Here is a 25,326-nt window from a genome sequence, read left to right as displayed (position 1 = left end):
GGTTGTCACAGACTGTGGGCAAGCAGTTTATTTCCTCAATACATTAATGATCTTCAATTCTTATTCTCCCCTCATCTTGTTTCCCTTGCTTACCATGACTGACTTTTCGCAGATTTATAGCTTCTGTTTTTGTTATCAATAAGTTTAATTCATTTTTCTTTTTTTTTTTTTAAGATTTTTGCTTATTTATTGAGAGAGAGAGAGAGCATGAGAGGGAGGAGGGTCAGAGGGAGAAGCAGATCTCCTACTGAGCAGGGAGTCCTTTGCGGGACTCGATCCTGGGACTCCAGGATCATGACCCGAGCAGAAGGCAGTCGCTTAACCAACTGAGCCACCCAGGCGCCCCCATTTCTTTTTTAAAGTAACTTTGTAAACTGCATGCATGGCCGTGTTTCTGACCTCTTTATTTCCTTTGGCGGTCTTCCAGTTTGTACCTCTGTTCCCTGAGCAGGTTCATTTTAGTCTTCCCCTTTACTTAAAAAAATCAGAGGGTCTTAATTAAGATGGTATTGATGTTGATAATGACGATTTTCCATTTTACGCAGTTTTTGTCCCTCTGATTGCCTAAACGTTCTGAGGCAAGGCATCGCAATCACTCCGCAGGGGTCACATGACCTGGAGAAACGAACCGCTAAAGGGTTTTGAAATTACAGAACAGGCCCCGGTGCAGTTTCAAAGAGGTGCCGCAAGATGGCAGTGTAGGGAGAAGGCAGAAAGCGCCCTGTCCGAAGCCCTCTCTTGACTGACAGACGCGCCGGCGAGTAGCGGAAGAGGAAGCGACCACGTGGGGCGCTCTACGGTGGCCGACAGGATGCCGCCGAGGTGTTAGCAACGAGGCGAGAAGCCCTCTCGGGGAGTACGGCGAGCTACGTTTCTCTAGTCTAGCTCCCGGAGTATCGAGGAGGGTACCCCGGCAGCCGTCACCATGGTGAAAGAACAGTTCCGAGAGACGGATGTCGCCAAGAAAATGTAAGGAGGAGCAAGAATGGCCAAAGGGTGGAGAAATGAAGGGCAGGGGGTGCGACGTCAGGGGTCCCGGGTCTCGAAGAGTCCATTGGAAGGGGAGGGCCAGGAGTCAGCGGAAGGTGTGGGCAAAGATCAGAAGTATCAGGGTAGGTCAAAGAAAATTGGTCAGGCAGAGGGCAGTCCAGCACCTGGGGGACTGCAGGCCGGGGGTGGTCCCTGGCCTTGGGATGTGACGTGAGCCGTGGCGATGCGCGCACCGTGGACCTACGCACGAGTCCTCCCGAGGTCATACGATGGCCTCTTCCGGCCAATCTTGTTTGCCACTGCAGCGTGGGGAGCAATCTGGGGCGGGGAATGTGTCTAATTCTGGTTTTGCTGCAGAGCATGTAACACGGAGGCAGTGTTTGCTGACTGAAAGGATAGAGTTTCCAGTTAGAAAGCTATATCACTGGGCGATGTGTAGCAGTCTCAGAAATGAGGCTGCTCTTCTGGACCTTCTCCTTCACAGCTTATTTATCAGGCCGTGGCCTCCCCTTAGAGCTTACACGGGAAAAATGAACCAATCATTCTTTTAACAGACGCTTAACTGAGGAAGGTGTTGTGTGCTAGGCCCAGGCATAAGCCTTAGGGCTAGGACACGAATAAGACCTTACTGCCTCTTTTAGTTGGAGAAGATAGACAAGTCAGTGTTGACTAGTGCAAGGACAAGTGTAGGTATAGTTATTCTCAGAACACCTAATGAGAAAGAGATTCGAGCAGAAGAATGCAGACCAGACAGCCTTTAAGGAGCATACTGGAGGGAGAAAGGGGGTGATGAGAAGAAAGCAGGAGATCTGAAGCTGTGTTCCAGAATTATCTTGGCACCTCTGTGCCAAGGAACCTCTGAAGCGTTTTAAGCAGGGGAGTGTCTTGATAAAAGAGTTCTCCTTTTCTGGAAGGTCTCTTGATTCTTGGGGGACAGAATAAGAGGGAGTCCTTGGATGCCACTGCAGGGGTCCAGGCAGGGGATGATGATGTCCTGTGGTAGTGTCATTGGAGAGATGGATTTCAGAGGGGTTTAGGGTGTAAAATTGACAGGAGCAGTAGGAACGAGAGAAGGGAGAAATGAGATTGACACAGAGAATTTCTTGCTTGGGCAGTTGTTTGGATGGTTGCCATTCATGGGGAACAAGTGTCTTACTTGGAGGAATCCTTGCAGGTGATCTCTCCATATTCACCCCGGCCCCTCCTGCCCACCCCAAACCCCACCCATATTCAGATGTAATCTGTTCTCACAAAGCAGCCCAAGAGAGCCTGTTAAGATGCAAATTAGATTTCTGACTCTTCGGTTTAAAACCTTCCAGCCGCTTTTTATTGCACTAACATGTAAATTCTATACCAGTGTTCCCAAGCCCAGCAAGACCTGACCCCATACGCCGCACTGGCTTCATCTTGTACCATTAGCTTTCTGCACTCTATTATACTGACTTGGTTGGTTTGGTTCTTGAATGCCAAGCTTGTGCTGGCTCTGGGACCCTTGCCTTAATGATTCTCTATTTCAAATGCCGCATCTCCATCCCGTCTTAAAGCTGGCTCCCTCTTACTCAGAATTCAGTTTCAGTGTCAGTTTTACACAGGGGCTTTCTGACCCCACAACGTAGTTTCCTCAGACTCTCTACCACTTCATCTCATTTTCATTCTCTGTATCTGTTCACTTTTGTGTATGTATTTGCTTACTGTCTGTCTTGCCCACCCTGAACTGTGAGCTCCATGTTGGCAAGGACCTTGTCTGTCTCATCTAATCTGTATCCACAGCTCCTCAAGATGGTGCCTGGCACACAGTAAGTCCCCAATTTGCTGGTCAGATGATTGAAGGAGCAGATTTGGGGACGAAAGTGTCGGGTTCTGTTTTAGATGTGTCCAGTTTGAGGTTCCTGTGCAGTTGTGCGGAACAGGTGTCTAGACGGCCTCCCGCGGAGTAGCAGTAGCTGGTCTAAAGATGGGGATTACATGGACGTTAACATATACCTGAGTGACACAATCACTCAGGAGGGATGCCTAGAATGAAAAGAAGGGGTTGAGGGTCGCATCCCTGGGTGAGGAGAGATCAGAATATTTAAGGGATGGAGTAGAAGCAGCAACCACAAAAGAAGGAACAGATGGCACGGGGACACACAGAGAGTATGTGGTGTCCCCAAGGCTGTAAGAGGAAAATATTTCAGGATAAGGGGGATGGCGGAGTTAACATCCAGCACTGCAGAGCGGTAAGATGAGCACATTCTTACCAGGATTTAGCAAGCAGGTGGGCTCGGTGACCTTGTTGAACACCATTCATTTGATAGTAAGAATGGAAATGATTTCAGGGGGATGAAGGGGTGTTTACCAAGGAAAAATGGGAGAGACTTGAATATATTTAATAATGGAGCAGAACCTGTAAACAGTTGGAAGAGTAAGGTTGGTTATGATGGGTCACTGCAATCACCATTTTTGGTAAGTGATTTTGACATAATTATTCCCGTTTGTTGTTGTTGTTATTTTTAATTAAGCAAGCTCTATGCCCAACGTGGGGTTTGAACTCACAACCCCGAAATCAAGAGTCATATGCTCTACTGATGGAGCCAGCCAGGCACCCCAGCTCCCGTTTCTTTTTATTCCAGAAGCCACATCTGTTTTGGAATGAAGTCCCCTGAGGAGATGCGCCAGCAGGCCCATATCCAGGTTGTGAGTAAGAACCTGTACAGCCAGGACAACAACCATGCTCCCTTGCTGTATGGTGTGCTTGACCATAGGATGGTAAGTCCCCACCCCCTCCCAGCTCATGTGTCTTGACATGCTGATGAAACTGATGACTTGCCAGGTTGGAAGAAGCAAGAGCTTCTTTCCATCTCCCTTATGCCTCCTGCACCATCTCAGGGACTCCAGCCTTTGGTCAATGGGATGTGAATACTCTGCACCTTCTCAGGTGATTCTGACTCAGAGTCACCCGGTCCCACTTTACCGTCCAGTGGTCTCCATTAATAATTGGCTGTGCTTTTATTCAAAGGGTACAAGTGAGAAGGACCGTCCTTGCGAAACCTGTGGGAAAAACTTGGCTGACTGTCTGGGCCACTACGGCTACATTGACTTGGAGTTGCCATGCTTTCACGTGGGCTACTTCAGAGCAGTTATTGGCATCTTACAGGTAGGCGCAGACGTGTTCGTTTTCAAGGCATAAACTTAGGAATTACTGCTCAGGGACATTGGAGTGAGCTTAGGAATTGGGAGTGGTTGGGGATACATCTAGGGAGAATTTTTACGTTACACACGTAATATTGCATCTTGCAGTAAGTTAAACTGCGTAAGGATTCTTTATTCTTTGATTTTTCTTGAGTAGGTGGTAGGTAGACGCTATGAAAAATAACAGTAAATCCAGCAGTACAAAACAGCACAAAGTTAAAAAATCAGTTAGCAAAAATCCTACCAGCCAGCTCTGACTACAGCTAGCATTCTGGTGAACATCAGCCACCTCTCTGTGCGTATCTCTGGGCATGTCGCTCAGTTTCCATGTCCCGGGCAAGAGGTAGGGATAGGGGTGACTTTTTTTTTTTTTTTTTTTTAGGTAGGGGTGACATTTTTAAAAGGCTTTTTCATCTCTCATCCTTTTATCTGTTTTAATTTTTAAAAGATGATCTGTAAAACCTGCTGCCACATCATGCTGTCCCAGGAGGAGAAGAAGCAGTTTCTGGATTATCTGAAGAGGCCTGGCCTGACCTACCTCCAGAAACGTGGACTAAAGAAGAAAATCTCTGATAAGTGCCGAAAGAAGAACATCTGCCATTACTGTGGCGCTTTTAATGGTGAGCAGGACGCGTAAAAGGCTTAGTAAAGCCCTTTGCATTCACTTTGGTCCATTTAGCTTATTAGTTTCATGCAGTGTTGGGAAGTCAGGTTTTTTCCTTGCAAATGAGGCTTTAGAGCCTAGCAACTGCTGCCCTGTTGGCAAATGCATTTTCAGCGACCTCATTAACCAGACTACAATCTCAGGGCAGCCTGACCCAAGTACCTCATTAGTCCGATCTTGGTAAATAAATTCACTCCTAACAGGTACCGTAAAGAAATGTGGATTACTGAAGATAATTCATGAGAAGTACAAGACCAACAAAAAAGTGGTGGATCCTATCGTATCAAATTTCCTTCAGTCTTTTGAAACAGCCATCGAGCATAACAAAGAAGTAGAACCACTGTTGGGAAGGGCACAGGTGAGCCTGAAAACACATGTCTGCCCTCTGCCTGCCTCCCCCTGCATCACACACACCCATTCTCACCCGCTCCCTCTCTCTGATGGACACCTCTTTCAAGATGAGAAGTCCGATTAAGTTAGATCTCTAGGAATATTTCATGACAAGTGCTTATGTTACACGATGTTTAATGTAGACTGGCCTTATAACTAATGTATTTTTTTTTAAGATTTTTTTTTTAAATTTATTTATTTGACAGAGATAGCACGGGTAGGTAGAGCGGCAGGCAGAGGGAAAGGGAGAAGCAGGCTCTCTGCTGAGCAGGGAGCCCGATGTGGGGCTCGATCCCAGGACACTGGGATCATGACCTGAGGCGAAGGCAGCCGCTTAACCAACTGAGCCACCCAGGCGCCCCTAACGCACGCATTTTTAATTGTACAGGTAACGTGTTTTATCATAAGAGATTGTGGCTATATAGATCATAAATTGAGAGATGCTGTTTCTCATATGGGTACTGAGATCTAAGAAATTGTAGGTGACTCCCGTTACTTTACTTGGCACAGACTTAACTAGTAGGGTTTTGTGAGGTACCCTGTTCTGCCTTGCTCTGATTTCGATTAGTATTTAATTTCCACAGTACAGTCTAGAATTGGTAGTATACGAGACTAACAAATGAGTTGAATGGTTCCTGAGTACCAAGTTCTATCAGACGGGAGCATCAGGAACTGCAAGACGGTGGGTCTGCTGTCACTGGTCCCACAGTTTAGATGTGTCACAAGCAGTTAGTCTATGAAAAGATAACTGATATCCTAGGGCAGAGTGTTGACCATCATACGAGTGGCAGAGACAGGAAGCTCAGCGGGAAATCGGGAGGAAGATGTCACTTTGGACTTGGTTAGGGAAGACTGAGGAAAGATGTGGTGGGATCTGGGTGAGTCACGTTTACAGAGTGAAGGGCAGTGAGCTCAGCATGTCCAGGCGACAGTGTCTAGGCTGTTTCTGAAGCTGAGGCTCTGAAAGACCAGTGAGTGCTAATAAAAGCACCCTGCCTTCAGCAACTGCTGTTAGGGATGGGCACTGTCCAAGCTCTTCACATGGATTGCCTCCTGTGTAATCTTCAGTAGCGCTTGAGACAGCCTTGCCTGAGATGATCCAGAAGACTGTAGCCAAGGGAACTAGAGTGTTGGAGACCAGACAAGTGAGAGCTTAGTGTAGAGTGCAGCCTGCCCTGGGAATGTGGAGCCAGGGAAGGTGTTGAGCAGGAAAGTTCATGGTGAATAAATGACGAAATCGTGGAAGAGCCTGACTGCTCTCCTAGAGAACCCGTTACCAGAGCGAAAAGACAGGCCGTGGGCTGGGAGAAAGCAGTCAACATTCGTGTATCTGACAAAGGACTCTCATATCCAGAATATAGGAAACAGTCCTTCAAAATCAGTAAGAAAAATATGACCCTGATTTTAAGCAATGGGAGCAAAACTTGAATTAGCACTTCACAAAAGGATATATTCATGTGGCTAATAAATAAGTGAAAAATTGCTCAATGTTACTAGTCATCAGGAAAATGCTATTTAAAACTATACACACACACCCCTAGAAAAATTAAAATGTAAAAAAACTGAAAACCGTGTGCTGGCAAAGATGTGAAGCGACTGGCACTCCTATGTTGACAGTGGCAGTGTGGAAGGTTATCACCACTCTGAACAATTGTTTGATGATTTCCTATGCTCACCATACTTCCTAGCAGGTTTACTCTTCAGTACATACCCAAGAGAAATGAGCGCCTGTGTCCACGGAAATATTTGTACAAGAATGTTTGTTGCAACTTTATTAATAAAAGCCACAATTGGAAACAGTCCAGATGATTGTGAACAGGAGAATAAACAAAATTGTCACAGATCCACACGATGGAATACTATCCTGCGTGAAAAGTGAACTCCTGACACACACAGCCTGGCCAAATGTCAGAATCCTGCTGAGAACAAGGAACTCTGTACAGGAGGGTACATAGTGTATAATTCCATGTAGATAAGTCCAAGAACAGGCCTGACTGATCTTTGCTGACAGATGTGAGGAGAGCAGTTACCCCTGGGGTGAGGGCTTGGTACTGACTGAAAAGAAGTATCAGGATTCTTTTATGGACAGATGAAAATATTCTATATTTTGATCTGAACACTAGTGTGTGTGGTGTATATGTGTAAAAATGTGTCAATCTCTTTAGGATTTGTACAATTTAATATATGTAAGTTCTGTCTTGATGGGGGGGGGGCGGGTTACAAGGAAAACAGACCCTGAGCCTAGGTGGCAATAAAGGAGCCAGAGACCAGAGTCACTGTGTGCGGTAAGAAGGGCAGCAGTTGATGACCAACCACCAGGGAGATGTGTGGGAGAGGGAGCCGTCAGAGGGGAGTGAGCATGTGCACAGACCTCTGGAAAATGAAAGTGATCCTGGAAATGGGGAGACGGTGTCAGCGATTGATTCAAGCAGAAGTGTCTTCAAGGCAGTTAGGACGAAGCTACTGCAGAGGAAGTGAGGGTGTGAGCTAAAGAAGGTGACCTTGCCCTTGTACAGCTGTGAGAGAGGCACTTTGCAGGCTCGTGACTGTGCAGAAAGCAGTCAGAAGCCTGGGGAGCAGCCTCAGTCTGTGAGGTTGAGAGGTGTCCGGGCTTTCTTGGGGGCAGCCTTACTTGCCGTCCCCCTGCATGCCCTCTGCTGCTCCTGGATCAGCCTCCCTGGCACCACACCACTACTTACCACGGCCAGCTCCCTGCCCGGGACCGGCAGCCACTGTCTCTGCTCCACACACTGTCGACAGTAGCGCAGTACTCCCGTATGGCCTGGGAGGCATCTTGTTTGGGCAGAGTCTCCTGAATGACTCGGATCTACAGGTAACCCCCTCCCGTTTAAGTCACTAGTCTAGAGCGTCCAGCTTGGCGCTCAGGTCATGCCCCAATGCCACCACCACCCTGTGTACCCCACCCCACTCTGCCCAGATTGACACCCTAGAGGTGGTTTAGGGTAGTGAGGAGCTTTGACTTTGGGGTCAGATGGGAGATTAGAGCCCATTTCTGCTGCTTATTTGTTCTGTGACTTTAGACACGTGACCCATCCTGGACTTGAGTTTCCTCAGCTATCAACAGGGATTACAGGAGTATCTGCTTTAAGGCTGTTGTAAGGATTAAGAGATGAATTCCAGGTAAAGTGCTTAGCCCAGTGCCTGGTGCAGAGCAAGCGCATAGAGCATATTACCCAGTTGCTGTACCTAGCACTGCTACTGACATTATCGTGATACTAATGACAGGATGGGGGTGCCTGGGTGGCTCAGTCAGTTAAGCGTCTGACTCTGGATTTTGGCTCAGGTCATGATGTCAGGGTTGTGAGATCAAGCCCCGTGTCAGGCTCTACACTGGGCTTGGAGCCTGCTTAAGATTCTCGCTCTTTCCCTCTCTTAAAAAAAAAAAGCTTTAATAATGACAGGAGTGCCTGGCTGGCTTAGTCAGAAGAGTGTGGGACTCTTGATCTTGGGGTCATGAGCTCGAGCCCCATATTGGGTGTAGAGATTACTTAAATAACCTTTAAAAATTAATAAATGAAAACAAACTTCTCTAGTGCAACTGTATGATTTAATTTACAACAAAATTATAAAGTAAGTAAGTAATGACAGTCATGGTAAAGACAGGTGAGGCTTCCTCCCCTCTCCACGTGTATGCTGGGACTCAGTGTCCCTTTGGCTTACTGACTCTGCTCCCTCCCCCTCCTCACCAGACGCCCCCTTGCCTTAGCTTCTTCCCTGCAGCCTCTGCTCTTCCCACCCTTTGATCTCACCCTTTTCTCAACAGCATGTCCATTGTCTGTGCCTCATGTAACACCTGTGTTCCATCTTGTATTTCTGTTGGTTTCTCCTTAAGTGTGCTCTGTAACAAGATCCATTTTTCTGAGGTCCTGTTTGAGGACTTTACAGTGTTTGGAGCAGTGGCAGGGCCTCCAAAGTTGTCAGAGACCATCAACTTATCCTGGTTCTTATACCAGCTGTGAAAGGAGGGAGGGGGCGAAACAGGAATTCACCATTGCCTGATTCCGAATGGCCCTTCCTCAGAGAGGGCCCCTTAGTCACCTAAGTGAACAAAGCATCAGTGAGTCCCTTTTACCTTTTGTGGAGAGGGGTGTCATGCAGACAGGTGGATGTATTGCCCTGAAGCTCATTAAACTCAGGATGGTCCACATCCTGACATGCTTACCTACCCGTTTAATTTCCAGGAGTGTGGAACCTCATGTGCCTTTATGGGCAGCATAGCATCCTTGAGTTAGAGAAAACCTTAGAGCAGTGGTTCTTGACCTTTTCTGGGTCACAGAACTCTTTAGGAATTAAAAACTCTGGACTCTATCTCCAGAAGACTAGTGTATATCCACTCCCTGTTTTAATGCAAATCCAGGAGTTGGTGGACCTGCAGATAAGAGTCTCTCCATAGAGGGGCGCCTGGGTGGCTCAGTCGGTTGGGTGTCCAACTCCTGATCTCAGCTCCGATCTCAATCTCAGGGTCTTGAGTTCAAGCCCTGCATTGGGATCCACACTGGGGGTGGAGCCTGCTTAAAAAAAGGGGGGGGGGGAGAATCTTTCCATAGATAGCATCAGTATTGCCTCCCCACCAGGTAGAAATGCCTTCCATAGCGACCCCAGCAGATTGAGTGGCAGGCTAAGCTTCTCTGTGCCACCTAGGGCAGTCCACGCTCCACCAGGGAGCCCTGGCTGTTTGGATATTGTGCCTTGGACCCAACAGCCCTTCTTTCTGTCTTTCCAGTGGTCCCTGACTTGCATTTCCTAGTACATAACAATAAATCAGGGCTCTCTTCCCTGTGCCCTTTGGGAGGCAAGTGTTATGTCATTCTGGAGTAACAGCTGTGGCCAGGAACTGGTCTCCAGACTCTTGTCAGTCCTCCTGCCCTCCTCCAACAGCCTTCAGTTCCGTGATGTTCTTGTCTAGCACTGACCCTGGTACTGCAAGGGACATCTGGCCTTCATCCTGTTCCTAGAACTCTTAGATATCCTCCAACTGCCTCAGGTGGCCGTGAGGTGCACGTTGCTGGGAGGCAGGGAAGCTAAGGAAGGGAATTCTGCGGGCAGGGACCCGGACTGCAAAACTTCAGGCAGGATTCCTTCTTTCTCCCCAAGTCCACTGCCTTCTCCAGGGCGGGCCCACAGAAATATCCTCTTGTGACAGTGTCCTAAGGGCAGTGGATTTTCAAACATTTCTTCTTAACTTTGTTTCCCTGTCTCATTAAGTTACGCATAGCAAGTTCTGCTTGTAACACATATTCTTTGTCACACAGTATTTAATCCCAAGAAAATGTAATTTTCAGCAACAAGACACAAGCTGACCATTCTTACCTTTGATCTTTGAGTTTCTCTGATCATGCGTGTAGTTCTTATGAGGAAGTTGTTATAGCATAGCACTTCTATAAAATGAAGTTGATACAAAGGCAATATAGGGCACCTGGGTGGCTCAGTCAGTTAAGTGTCTGCCTTCAACTCAGGTTATGATCCCAGGGTCCTGGAAAGGAGCCCCTCTTCCGGCCTCCTGCTCAGCGGGGAGTCTCCTTCTCCCTCTCCCCTCCCGCCGCTCATGCTCTCACTCTCTCTCAAATAAATGAAAAATAAAATCTTAAAAAAAAAAAAATAGGAAGGCGGGCGCCTGGGTAACTGAGTCGGTTGGGCGTCTGCCTTTGGCTCAGGTCATGATCCTGGAGTCCCTGGATCGAGTCCCGTATCGGGCTCCCTGCTCAGCGGGGAGTCGTCTTCTCCCTCTGCCCCTCACCCTGCTCGTGTTCTCTCTTTCTCTCTCACTCTCTCTGTCTCTCTCTCAAATAAATAAAATCTTCAAAAAAAATACAAAGGCGATGTAAGTTCACTGCAGAAAATTTATTTTTTAATGCTTTTTTTTTTTTAGATTTTATTTATTTATTTTTTAAGATTTTATTTATTTATTTGAGAGAGGATGAGATAGAGAGCATGAGAGGGGGGAGGGTCAGAGGGAGAAGCAGACTCCCTGCTGAGCCGGGAGCCCGATGCGGGACTTGATCCTGGGACTCCAGGATCATGACCTGAGCCGAAGGCAGTCACTTAACCAATTGAGCCACCCAGGCACCCCAAGATTTTATTTATTTATTTGACAGAGAGCACATAAGCAGGGGGAGCGGGAGGGAGAGGGAGAAGCAGGCTCCCTGCTGAGCAGGGTCAATTTAGGTCAATTTAGCAGGGAGCCTGATGCAGGACTCAATCCCAGGACCCTGGAATCATGACCTGAGCCAAAGGCAGACGCTTAACTGACTGAGCCATCCCGGCGCCCCACTGCAGAAAATTTAAATGTAAACAAAGAAGCAAGAAGATTATAATTCCACTCACCTGCAGACAGTACTATTAACAGCTTGCTAAACATCCATTTCCTCTTTTCTGTACAGATGTACATTTTCCCCTGAAATGAGATCATAACATACACACGCTTCTTTCATTTACCAATATTTTATGAACAGCTTTCATGGCAATAGCTACATTTCTGTAGTGTCTTTTTTTTTATGGCTTCATGGTTGCTTATGTATGGATATACTATGATTTTATCTAGCCAGCAACCTATCAGGCTATTTCCAACTCTTCACTGTTAACAGCTTTAGGGAACATCCCTGTAGCTGAATCTTTGTGTTGATTTCTAAAGTCATTCCCTTTGGAATAATTAGAAGTGGAATTACTGGCTTAAATAATTGGAATAAAAGGCATGTATGTGTTTAGGGCTCTGCCACCATAGCATGTTACCAACAGAAATTTCTTTCAGTGCGTATAGTTAACTCTGAGTTAAGTGTTGAATGGGGTATTGAGCATGGAGAAGTAAACTTGCCCAAACTGTGGAAAGTTAACGTGTCTCTCCATTCTTTTTTCCTCCTCTCTATAGGAAAACTTGAATCCCTTAGTAGTTCTGAATTTATTCAAACGAATCCCAGCTGAAGATGTCCCTCTACTTCTAATGAACCCAGAAGCTGGAAAGCCCTCTGATTTGATTCTCACACGACTTTTAGTGCCCCCTTTGTGTATCAGACCCTCCGTCGTGAGCGATTTGAAGTCTGGCACCAATGAAGATGATCTGACGATGAAATTGACAGAAATCATTTTCCTAAATGACGTCATTAAAAAGGTCAGTACAACGTTCTGCGTTGAGCACTGGGTGATATATGCAAACAATGAATCATGGAATACTACATGAAAAACTAATGATGGAATGTATGGTGATTAACATAACATAATGAAAAAAATGAAAAAAAAAAAAGTACTTCCAAGCACTAGGTTTAGGAGCGTTATCTATTGCAAACACTTCTCATCAAGAAAGTCAGGTTGACCCAGGATCATGTTTTCTCATTCTCTGCTCATTTTTAGCATCGGATATCAGGAGCAAAGACCCAGATGATCATGGAAGACTGGGATTTCTTGCAACTACAGTGTGCCCTCTACATTAACAGTGAGCTCTCAGGCATTCCCCTCAACATGGCACCCAAGAAATGGACAAGAGGTTTCGTCCAGCGCCTAAAGGGAAAACAGGGTATGTTTCCAACAAAATGTGCAGGAGACAGTCTACTGCCTTTGTTACCTTTTTCTGGAGTGTATGTCCAGCTTATCTAATTGGCAATCACAGACTTCCCTAGTTCTCTGTGGTCATACTATTCCAAAGCAGCACACGTTTGCTCCATGGAGACCTATGACATGTTTTTGTTGATTTAGGTCGATTTAGAGGCAATCTCTCAGGAAAGAGAGTGGATTTTTCTGGCAGAACAGTCATCTCACCTGACCCCAATCTCAGGATCGATGAGGTAGCTGTGCCCGTTCACGTGGCCAAAATTCTTACTTTTCCTGAGAAGGTAAGTTCCATTCAGCCACTCAATTCTGTGTTTGTCTTTTATTTTGAGATTCCAAACAATAGACAGTTGGAAAATCCCGGGTAATGCACACAACCCACAGTTTGGTGTGTGTGTTATCTTCCGGTTTCATACGTCTACCACCGCGTATAACATCTGCCACCGTGCAAGCACAGATGTGTCTGGCTGTGTGTGTATACGCTCAGAGATACGTTAGACATAAGCTGCTGCAACTGGTTTTTCCAAGTAGTATGGTCTTTGACCTCTTAGTTCCATCTTACCTCTTTTTTTTTTTTTTAAAGGTTGTATTTATTTGAGAGGGAGAGGGAGCACAACAGGGGGAGCAGCAAGCAGAGGGAGAAGCAGGCTCCCAGCTGAGCAGGGAGCCCAATGCAGGACTTGATCCCAGGACCCTGGGATCATGACCTGAGCCGAAGTCAGATGCTTAACGACTGAGCCACCCAGGCGCCCCTACCTCATGTTTTTAGAGTAACTAAATGATAAGCACCACACCCAGTTAATTTCCTCGGGATGGATTATATTTTTAAGACTTTATAATCACTGAGTCAAATACTTTGAATATATATATATATTTTAAAGATTTTATTTATTTATTTGACTGAGAGAGACACAGCGAGAGAGGGAACAGAAGCAGGGGGAGTGGAAGAGGGAGAAGCAGGCCTCCCGCTGAGCAGGGAGCCCGACGCAGGGCCCGATCCCAGAATCCCAGGATCATGACCCGAACCGAAGGCAGACGCCCAACAACTGAGCCACCCAGGCGCCCCTGCTTTGAATATTTTGAGGCTATTGATGCATAGCCAGAAAGGCTGCACCACTTTGCACTTAACTCACACTCATCATGAGTATAAAATGGAATATATAGTAACTGAGGTATAGAAAACTGTAAGTCCTGATAATAGGAGGATATGGGCTTTGGCTTTGCTTTTAAGATTCATAATTAGCCCAGATCGTGGAAGCTTTTGGTAAAGCTTGTGTAAAGTAGCCTTAGATATTTTATGTATCTGATTCAGTTTCCTTCTCTGAGATGGGGTTCCACAAGACTGTTGTCTGAGAGGTTGCAGGACATGACAATGCAGAGCACGGCCTAGTGGTGCTGGAGTCACAGTTTTTAAACCTCAGGAGCCCGTGGTAAATCATTGCTAGTGAGGTTGCCAACTGTTCTTAGGATCACAGGATGTGCCAGAAGGTCCCTACAGCTCAGTCCAGCCCACTCATTTCACTAATAGGGAAACCAAAGGCCAGTAAAGGACTTGGCCATTTCACCCTGCCAGTGGTGAGTTCAGATTGGAACCTGGGCTCCTGTGCCAGTCCGCTGTTGTCATTAAACTCAAGACCCAAGGCAGCAGGATGCTGCCTTTCTTTCTCCTGGAATCACCCAAGGAAAGTAAAGATTGAGACGCAACTCAGCGTACAGAAACCTGACGGTAATCCTTGTGTCTTTTATTGTGGTTGTGCAGGTGAACAAAGCAAACATCAATTTTTTGAGGAAACTGGTTCGAAATGGCCCTGAAGTTCACCCAGGAGCCAATTTCATTCAGCAGAGACACACACAGATGAAAAGGTAATGCTGGCCCAGTCTAGCCATATGTAACAACGTTCTCACGCCCAAGGTCGCCATACTCAGCCACAGAATACAGTCCAAAATACAATGTTTGTGACATTTTAGCATGTGAAAAATACTGTTTAAATTTTAGTGAGCACGGGTTCATCATTTGCTGTGTTTGTGCATTGAATATACACAAAATGTCCATTTGTTCCCTAGCATATATTGTTGGTCTGGGTAGACAGAACACATGGAGTTAGGAAAGCCGGTCATTTTCTGTGCACACGGGCTCTGTGGGGTTACTTATTGTACTTACAGCCTTGTTTTGCCCACTCAGGCTTTCCACTAATCACTGGTGCCTTTTGATCTCCTGGGATAAACGTAAGATAAAAACATATTAGCAGGGTGCTGTGGGAGAAGCCGACTTATTCCTGCATTTCTGTGATTCTAAGACATAACTCTTTTCCTATTTTAACATTTATGAAATGAAGATATACTGACAGTCATAGTTTAACTGACGGGCTTGTGAAGGCACCTTCGATTCAGGGCAATGTGATCATTTTTGAGACTGATTCCTGATGTGAAGAGGGAGCAACTTGGTGAGGAGGCTTTACTCTCATAGATCACGTTTCTTACCATACACTTAGGTTTTTGAAGTACGGAAATAGGGAAAAGATGGCCCAGGAGCTCAAGTACGGGGACATCGTGGAGAGACACCTCATAGATGGAGATGTGGTGCTGTTCAACCGGCAGCCATCGCTGCACAAACTGAGCATTATGGCGCATCTGGTGAGCGTGACATTTCTGTTTTTAGCTTCTGTTGGGTCGGAATTGGCTGGGTGTGCGATGCAAAATTCCAGACCCCTAAAATTCGATTGCCAGTAATCTCAAATTTTTGTGACTTCTGATTTTTCTCTACTCTCACTTTTTAGTTTGAGTGAAACTTTTACGTTTCAGGCTTCCCTTCAGTATTTTTCGTATTGATAAAATCCACACACAACAGTGAAACAGAAAGGAAATAATTGAAAACTAGCGTGAAAGTGACTGGCACATGATTCCACTTGCAAACAAAATATATACATATATGTGTGTGCGCAGACTTACGTAAAACAGATATGGCAGAAAGGAGATTTCAGGTTTCGCTTAGCATATTAACTATGGAACTAAAATGCTTAGGAGATTTTTCGTCGCAATGGCCCTCCAACGAAGACCTTCAAGCATATTTTCTTCGGTGATTTAGTTTTGCAACAGCAGCAGTTCCTTTTTCTGGAGATTTAAAATGGAAATTAGATGCAACTTTAATTCGCTCAATATTCATAAATTCTCCTTCTCCAAAGCCTTTAAATCCATGAGCATTTGCAAACAGTGTTTAAACAGGCTCTTCAGGTAGTGTCTTTCTAGATTTAGTTTTTCACTTCACGAACATGTTTCCTCAATCTTTTTACTTAAGTCTGGAAATATCAAAGAAACAGTTTATGATTATGGGGGTTATGATTATGGGGATCTAGGGAGAGGACAAAAGCCTTCCTTTTCCAGAAACTTTTTCTTGGCTTTGGGGCATTCTCAAAATAAAAATGTTTTTGTTTGAAAAATTTCAAATATATACAAAAGTGGAAAGAATCCTATGAAGAACTCCTGTATTCTCATTCTGTTTTTAATAATTTTCAAGATTTTGCCACTCCTGTTTTCTCTCCCTTTTTCCTTTGATGGCCCCAGATGCCATGTCTTCTCTCCATGTGTATTCAGTTTACTTCTGTAAGACACACATAACCACAGTGCCATACCACACTACACAAAATGAACACTCACTCCTTGGTATTGTCCGGCACCCAGTCCATGCTCACATTTCCCCAAGCATCTCAACAATCTTTTCACAGCTAGTTTGTCCAAATCTGGATGTAAAGTCTGCACGTGACATTTGGTTGATAACATGTCTTCAGTCTCTCTTGATCTAGAACAACTGCCCCGCCTTTTTCTTTTTTTTTTTATTTTAGTTATTTATTTGACAGAGAGAGAGAGACAGAGCGAGAGGGAAAACAAGGAGGGGAAGTGGGAGAGGGAGAAGCAGGCTTCCCGCGGAGCAGAGAGCCTGATGTGGGGCTCGATCCCAGGACCCTGGGATCATGACCTGAGTGGAAGGCAGACGCTTAACGACTGAGCCACCCAGGCACCCACCCCCCCTTTTAATTTCACTGTTGCTGAAAAAGCCAGGTCATTTGTCCTGAAGAAATGTCCCGTGTTCTCTGTATGTGTACGCATGGCATTAAGAGTTACTTCATTCTTCCTTTTATTCCTATAAACTGGACAGTGGCTCTCAAGGCAGGGTCAGATTCATGTTCAACTTCTGGCAAGAGTAACTCCTAGGTGGTGCTGGCTACTTCCTCTTACCTTATTTCAGAAGGCATGTGTTGTCTGGCTGCCCCACTCTTAGTTATGCTGAGAAGGTTAGGGCATCAGATACTTGAGCCTGGCGCCTCCCTTGAAACTTTTCTTAACGACCTTTTTTCTAAAGGTTTCCTCCATTTATGATTATTGCCAACATTATTTCATGGGGGCTACAAAATGGAGATTTTCTAATCTGTCATTCCTTTCACATTTCATACCCACCATTTGTATAATGAAGAATTTTGTCTTACTAACTAGGGTTATTTATTACCCAAAAATATAATTCCTGAAGGAAAGGCAGCATAAATGCCTGATTCTTTTTCCTTTTTTATCAGTTTGGGGAGGAGAAAGTTGGCATTCAATTTCTTCCAACTACGTTGGTTTGGGTTTTGTGTGTGGTCTTGCTTTCCCTTTTTTCAGTGTCATTATAAACTCATGGGTTTTTATTTAGTCAGTGTGTTTTAATCAGTTTCTGCCATGAATCTGTCTGATATCAAACTATGACATCATTGGCCAGGGGAGCCCTTTCTTGTGGCTCTTAGGTTGGTATTTGCCTTGTGTTAAACTCATTGTATTGTTTTGATCTCATAAAGCTACTTGAATAAGTCCACAAGTGACATGTTATCACTTGACAGAACATACTAGAAATTTATTTTCTTAAAGTATCCAGTTCTCCAGGAAACCATTTATTAATGTTTTGAAACCATGAGGTTTTTGGGTAAATGACTAAGTCCCTCTCCTATTTTGTTTTGTGTGTGTCTGTGTTTGTGTGTGTGTGTGTGTGTGTATGTATTCCACAGGCCAAGGTCAAGCCGCACCGGACCTTCAGATTTAACGAGTGTGTCTGTACGCCCTACAACGCAGATTTCGATGGCGATGAGATGAATCTTCATCTTCCTCAAACGGAGGAAGCTAAAGCAGAGGCCCTTGTTTTGATGGGGGTATGTAGGGTGGCAGCCCCCCTGCTCCCCGAACAGCCTGAAAGGAGGGGAAGGGCAGCGGGTCCTGTTTGAAAGCATCTTATATCATGTAAGGGAGTGTCTGAGACAGGTGGGGAGTTGAGGGGAGTATCTTCTGGCCTATAACGTGCATCTCTAAGGGAAAGTACCTATTCGAGCACCAGCTATGAAAAGATAAGACAGGTGTGTAGCCCTAGATCCTTTAGTTTACGTTTTACTGTTAGGCTTTATCACATATCAGTCCCTCTATTCTTCCTTCTGTCTATCCATAATCCATCTTATATCTGGCAGCATTTAACAGTAAGTGGCAGACATTTAGTATACTCCCTAAATAACTCAGTCTGCATACAGTTAGATTTAAATGGTTTATTTTTTCTCTTACTTTTCATTTTTAAGGTGAAGTGTACCATTCTATTTATGCATTGGCAAGTGCATAGAGCTGTGTATATCAAACTGTTGTCAAGACAGAGAGCATTACTATAACCCCCCAAAATTTCCTCTTGTGCCTTTCCATTATAACTCACCTGCCAGAGGCAATACTATCCTGATTTTTTCCCCACTGTGTATCTGGTGTCTTTTCTTTCTTTTTTTTTTTTTTTTTTATTTATTTGACCGAGAGAGACACAGCAAGAGAGGGAACACAAGCAGGGGGAGTGGGAGTGGGAGAAGCAGGCCTCCCGCTGAACAGGGAGCCCGACGCAGGGCTCAATCCCAGGACCCTGGGATCATGACCCGAGCCGAAGGCAGACGCTTAACGACTGAGCCACCCAGACACCCCTGGTGTCTTTTCTAAAACTCCATGTAAGTGGAATCATACATTTATACTTTTTTTGTGTACCTCTTCTGTCACTCAGCATGCTTTTAAAAATCATCTGTAGTTGTACATTTGTTGCAGTGTGTTGTTTTTTATCGCTGAATAGTATATGAATAAGCCATGTTTAAAAAGTAAAAAAGATAAGCGTATAGCAATGTCTTGACTGTTGGGGGTAATGGGAAAAGCATAAGACGTTCTGCATAAGAGGATTTTTTGGTAGTTGAAGATATCTTTAAGTACTAATACATTTTATTGAACATTCTGAACAAAAATCTTCCAACAGTATATTACATGCTCGTTTGTTGTCTAAAGGACACACTAAACAAAATCATTCTGTAGAGGTTATGTTTTCCTTATTCCCAGTACTCTGGTTTTCTGTATTACCATGGGCTGTTTTGTCTGTGGCTATCAGTGCTCCTACCTCCAAAACACTTCTCACCGTTTCTGATTCGGTGCTTTTTTTAATCTGTTTTAATTCACGGTGTTAGTATGATTCTAAAGTGAAGGCAGTTAAGTTCCGCAAGCATATCTATTAAACTACAGGAGGATTCGGTGGGGACAGGAAGGAGGGGCTGCATTCTTGGCCTACCTGGGTTCTTCATGCCTGAAGTTGATATAGTTTTTCTGGTAAAGTGAAGTATTTAATGTGGTGCAGATTTTGTGTACACACTTAACTACTAAGAAATTCATGTGGCTAAAATACACTGTGGTCTTCAATTTTTTAAAACATTGATTCTTGGGCACCTGAGTGGCTCAGTTGGTTAAGCTACTGCCTTCGGCTCAGGTCATGATCCTGGAGTCCCAGGATCGAATCCCACATCAGGCTCCCTGCTCAGCAGGGAGTCTGCTTCTCCCTCTGACCCTCCCGCCTCTCATGTGCTCTCTCTCTCTCATTCTCTCTCTCAAATAAATAAAATCTTTAAAATAAATAAATAAAAACAAAACATTGATTCTTATTTATTCAAATGTTCTAGCATAATGGAGTTATTTAAATAAGAATTTTACATATCACAACTTCTCTGTTTTCTTTATTTCCACCTCTTTTTATCTGTTTGTTCTTTATCCTTGAATTTAGATACTTGTTGTGGTCATGGTTTGTGATAGCCTCTGTTTTCCTTTTTACTACTTAATGTATTATAAGGGCGCTGGGTGGCTCAGTTGGTTAAGTGTCGGACTCTTGGTTTTAGCTCAGGTCATGATCTCAGGATTGTGAGATCAAGCCCCTCATGGAGCCTGCTTAAGATTCTCTCTTTCTCCTTCTTCCCTCAGCCCCTCCCCCCTTTAAAAAATTAATAAATATAAACTTAAAAATAAATGCCCCCATTTGTTGTTAAGTCTTCATAATTATTGAGTATAATGGCTTTACAGAATTTCACCAGGTAAACACACCAAGGTTCATCTACCTTCTGTTGAGAATCTGAGGGTGTTTTCCCTGTTTTGCTCTGAGGATGAATCCTTCAGTGGCCATCTTGGTGTATTTGGAGTCTTTCTTCTTGTGAATTATTTCTTCAGACTCCTCAGCCTTTTAAAATGATTGGTTGGGGCGCCTGGGTGGCTCAGTTGGTTAAAATGATTGGTTGATGCTTATTGAGCACCTACTGTGTGCCAAGTACTCTTCTAGGAACACAACACAGAATAAGAAAGTCAAAGTTCTTGTTCTCATCCCTATTCAAACAGAGAGAAGTGAAGAATAAACAATTATAAAATAGGTCAGGTGGTGATAAGTGCTGAGAAGAAAAGAACAAAATACAGCAAGGAGGAAAGAAAATGAGAGGGGTTCTGTTCCATAGAGGATGGTCAGGGAAGGCCATTGAAATGATAACACTTGAGCCAGCTTCTGAGAGAAGTGGGAGAATGAGCAGCATGACTGTGTGTATAAGAGCAATCCAAGCAGAGGAACAACAGGTGCAAAGACCCTGTGGTATGATCCGACCTGGCGTGACAAGAGGCAGCCTGTTTCCTCCTAAGTGTCAGTATTTGTAGCAGTTGTGATGAGTGCCGTGTTAGGTGTTGGTGGACAGCGAGAGAGATGATGCAGGGGGGATGGCCACGAATGAGTTCTGTGCTCCCGCGGTCAGATGGTGTGTAGTGATCATTCCTTCTGACCTTGCACTCTCCTTGCTAGTAAGCGCTCCAGAGGACATAAGCAGAGTTGCAAAATTACTTGTAATAATAAAACGTTAGAAACAATGTCCACCAATAAAAAGTTGGTAGGATTAAATTATGTCACATTCATACCACGAAATCCTGTGTAGCCCTTAAAAATGATGATATAGTTTGTATAGCTGTTGGTTAAAAGCTACTTATGATTTATTTTTTATTTAAAAAATGTATTAAATGTAAAATCATGTATGACATGATCGTATTTTGTTTGGTAAAGAGATGCTTCTATGTTTGTAAAAGCGTTTCTAGACAGAGGTTGGAAGGGTTATATACCAAAATCTTATAATAGCAGTTCTTTGGTTTGGCAGTTCATGCAGAGATTTTTTTTTGGATTTTTTATTTTTTCACCTTTTTTCATGTTTATATTTTTAGATTTTTTTTCCTATAAAAAACATACTGTTTTTTGTAATAAAAAGTAATGTTTAGATGTTGCCAGTGATATCAGCTGTGTATCTGGTTTCTAGTGATAACAGCCTGTCACCAACCAGTTGGACTTTAGCATTGACTTTGGTACTGAAGATCCATTTTGTTGTATCATATTTCCTTGGTTAAAAATGACAACAATAGGGCACCTGGGTGGCTCAGTTGGTTAAGCGACTGCCTTCGGCTCAGGTCATGATCCTGGAGTCCCGGGATCGAGTCCCGCATCGGGCTACCTGCTCGGCAGGGAGTCTGCTGCTCCCTCTGACCCTCCTCCCTCTCATGGTCTCTGTCTCTCATTCTCTGTCTCTCAAATAAATAAATAAAATCTTTAAAAAAAAAAAATGACAACAATAAAACACAGGCTCCAAGGATATTGGGATGGAAGAATCTTTAGTTACTATCGGGACAAATCCCCTCAATTTTATGTAAGAAAATTATCATCTACTGTATTGACTCAGCAGTTGTGACTCGGTGGAGTGGGTATGGCTCTAGCCTGAATATAGTCCCAAATTACCCAGGAGACTTGCAAAATATGCAGATCCCAGCTTCATGTGCTCAGCCCCCAAACCACCTCCCTGTCCCGCCTCAGAGAGATTCTCGAAAGCAGGCATGAACAACTGTCTTCCAGCCCTAGCTGGAGGATCACCGTTCCGTGCAGCGTTAACAAGAAGGCAGAAGCAGGTCTCTCCCTTGAAGGGCCTTTTACTCCAGGTGAGGTTGCCCAGACAACCCGCAAATAACACAAGCATCTCCACATCAAGATTTGAGCAAATTTATCTGTCAGTTACATCTCAACAACAGCAAAAATTGAGCAAATGCATTCTGATGCATAGAATCTTCTTTAAACTTGTTAATTATGCCCTGAACAACTAGCACCCCTTTTTGCTCAGTGTAGGCATTTGTTAAATTTTAATTAAATCCTGTTGTTAATTATTGTTAGAACCCAGTGTCTTGACCAAGAGAAGTTCAGCAGTTCTGCCATCATTGTGGAGAGGTATGGAATTGGTTATCCTCGAAGGTAACAGTGCTGCCATCATTCATAGAAGTGAATTTTCTTTGAAGAAGTGCATTTATTAATAACCATGAAGTCTTACACATACGGAGTTCTTGTAGGAATCCAAAACAACTTCACTCAGTATTGATTTTAGTGTTGGTAGGAACGTCTGAGGCCCATTTCTTGCAGGTAAAGGAAAGAGGAGCTGGTGACAAAGCTGGAATCAGGACCCCTGTCTTCCATTTCTCAGCCTCTTTTTTCCGCTCACCAGCTATTCTGTATTTATTTGCAGCAGTTCGGAGTCTTTAGGGTGCAGTTCCTGGCCTGCATCATGCAATCCAAAGAACGTATGGATGGAATGGCTAATGTATTGTTTGTTTTTCCTTCAGACTAAAGCAAATCTGGTAACACCAAGGAATGGAGAACCACTAATTGCTGCTATTCAGGATTTTCTGACAGGTGTGTGTGTGAAGTCACTTGAAGGGAGACTGGAACACCAGGATTCTCTTTCACAGTGAATCATGTCACAACTTAGAGAGCTGTGTAATTTCCTGTGTTTAATTCTGTTGTTCATTTACTAAGTGTTGACTGTGAACCGACTTGAGAGATTTTGTGTTGGTTGGTTATGCTTGGAATCAGTAAGCATTCGTTGAGCTCCTAAGGTGCCCTAGACATTTTTCTAAGCACTGGAGATACCGCAGTGACTCAGACAAAGTCCCTCTCCTTGTGGAGCTTCGATTCTGGTGGGAGGAGAGAGCCAGCAAGTAGCTCTATGTTTTAATTCACTCTTTTGGTAATAGCCCAGATTCATTTTAAAATCAAAACCTTGTGATTTTCTCACAGTTTCATTCCGTTTCTTTGTGTTGTGTTATTGCCAACATTCATAGGTGCCTATCTCCTCACCCTGAAGGACACTTTCTTTGACCGCGCCAAGGCTTGCCAAATCATTGCTTCAATATTGGTTGGCAAGGATGAGAAAATTAAAGTTCACCTCCCACCCCCGACGATACTAAAGGTTTGTGCGGATGCTTGGGGTGCTGGTAGCAGGTTAGGCCGCGAGCACTCTGCAGTCGAGACCAGGCTCAGCCAACTGATGCTGTGGCTTCCTTCTGCAGCCTGTTACCCTATGGACGGGAAAGCAGATCTTCAGTGTCATCCTCAGACCGAGCGATGACAACCCAGTGAGGGCCAACCTCCGAACCAAGGGCAAGCAGTACTGCGGCAAAGGAGAAGATCTCTGTGTCAATGATTCCTGTGAGTGAAGGCAGCAGGCTGGGAGGGGGCGGAAAGCCGGTGGCCAGTGACTGCCTTCCCGGAACAGGCAAATCCGAGGTTGCTCTAAGGTGGGAAGTTTATTTGGGGAAATGTAGTTGGTGTTTCTCCTCTCAGATGTGACTCCCCATTTCTCTAAAAAGTAGAGATCATGGAGGTACGTGATCCAGTGATTAGAATGTTCTTCTCCAGAGCTCCAGATGTGTTTTAGGTGACTAGTTTCTATAAATTCATGCAATTTCTTTTATTCTGCCCCTACCCTTTTTTTTTTTTTTTTGCCATCAGCAAGGGTCTCATTTTTTAAGGCATATAATTTATCATTTTACTTCCAAAAATGTGTTCATTGTCTAAAAGTATAATTAGTAGGACTTTTTTTACTGCCTCCTGGTCAGTGAGTTTTTTATGACATGAAGATCAGGTATAACCAGGAGAGGATTTAAATGTTAAACCATCCGAGTCATCCAGACTAGTTCAACCCAAAGTATGGTCCATGGATCAATGCCATTCAGCCAGCGTTTGGTTTGTTGAGCGAGCTCCTTTGCTTCCCCTCAGACTGCTAACGAGCAGTTCCCCAGCAGACTACTGTGAATGGCACTGACTTTGAATGGGCTTTGTTAGCCAGGCCTTGTGACAAGAAATAGTTCTCCAGGACTCTGCACTGAAGAACTGAACTGCAGAGTCTCTGAGGGTCAAGACTTCCACTGTTTTGCCACGAAGAGTAAATGTTTCAAAGGGCACCAATTTTTCTCAGGTTTATAACCATTACTTTGAAAATATACTCTCTGGTCTTTTAGGTGTTTTGGCTTCTTGTTTTAGATTGTGTTTTGTTTTTACCTAGATGTGAATTTCATTTTGAGGTATACCCTCTTCCAGGTGCCATTAATTTTCATTCTCTTGTGTGAATAACAATGTGCTTTATAGTTTATAGAGTACTTTGTTGCACATGATTTCATCATATGCTCAAATTATCCCTGTGACAGAAAGATGACAATTGGTCAACACTGTCATTCTCAGTTCACAGTTGAAAATGAGGGTCAGGTGGTACATTTAAGAGTTAGGATTGTAAAGTAACTAACTGGGCTTTCATGCTTTTCAAAAGTCCCTAGATTTCTCTTCTTTCTCCTCATACTTTTTTATTTAAGATTTTATTTATTTGACACGGAGAGAGACACAGCGAGAGAGGGAACACTGCTCAGGGGGAATGGGAGAGGGAGAAGAAGACTCCCGGCTGAGCTAGGAGCCCGATGTAGGGCTCAATCCCAGGACCCGGGGATCACGACCTGAGCCGAAGGCAGACACTTAACAACTGAGCCACCCAGGCGCCCCTCTCCTCAGACGTTTTTAGAGAATTTTTATTTGCTTTGCTTTAATTTTCAACATGGGAAGGTATTTTCTCAACTGCGTCATGTTCGTTTTGGAACGAGGCTAAGTAGTAATTGTTTAAGTGCACGGTCATCGTTATCCTTGCAGACGTTACTATCCAGAACAGTGAGTTGATGAGTGGCAGTATGGACAAGGGAACTCTGGGATCCGGATCCAAGAACAACATATTCTACATTTTGCTGCGAGACTGGGGGCAGAACGAAGCGGCCGATGCGATGTCACGGCTTGCCAGGCTGGCTCCTGTCTACCTCTGTGAGTATCTCAGTATCCTCGTTTTATTGCGGTACTTGCTGAGGTTTAGGGGCTCTGTGCT

The 25,326-nt window shown here is 44.4% G+C and overlaps 1 protein-coding gene across 1 annotated transcript in view; it reads left to right on the top strand.

Annotated features, from left to right (window-relative positions):
* Positions 1–786: 786 nt before the first annotated feature.
* POLR3A (RNA polymerase III subunit A) overlaps positions 787–25,326 on the top strand; it is a 51,574-nt gene continuing 27,034 nt past the window's right edge. The window contains exons 1-15 of the mRNA XM_021699664.2: positions 787–969; positions 3,603–3,738; positions 3,989–4,126; positions 4,610–4,781; positions 5,029–5,183; positions 12,102–12,341; positions 12,581–12,743; positions 12,923–13,059; positions 14,535–14,638; positions 15,268–15,409; positions 17,806–17,946; positions 22,748–22,817; positions 23,246–23,373; positions 23,474–23,612; positions 25,101–25,265. Coding sequence (XP_021555339.1) covers positions 926–969; positions 3,603–3,738; positions 3,989–4,126; positions 4,610–4,781; positions 5,029–5,183; positions 12,102–12,341; positions 12,581–12,743; positions 12,923–13,059; positions 14,535–14,638; positions 15,268–15,409; positions 17,806–17,946; positions 22,748–22,817; positions 23,246–23,373; positions 23,474–23,612; positions 25,101–25,265 — 2,074 coding nt within the window. The 5' untranslated portion in view covers positions 787–925. The remainder of the gene's footprint in view (positions 970–3,602; positions 3,739–3,988; positions 4,127–4,609; positions 4,782–5,028; positions 5,184–12,101; positions 12,342–12,580; positions 12,744–12,922; positions 13,060–14,534; positions 14,639–15,267; positions 15,410–17,805; positions 17,947–22,747; positions 22,818–23,245; positions 23,374–23,473; positions 23,613–25,100; positions 25,266–25,326) is intronic.

The sequence above is a fragment of the Neomonachus schauinslandi genome, chromosome 6 (genome assembly GCF_002201575.2).
Source record: "Neomonachus schauinslandi chromosome 6, ASM220157v2, whole genome shotgun sequence".
Classification (NCBI taxonomy): Eukaryota; Metazoa; Chordata; class Mammalia; order Carnivora; family Phocidae; genus Neomonachus; species Neomonachus schauinslandi.
The sequence above is the reverse complement of the archived record's forward strand: the minus strand, read 5'-3'. Positions and strand labels throughout refer to the sequence as shown.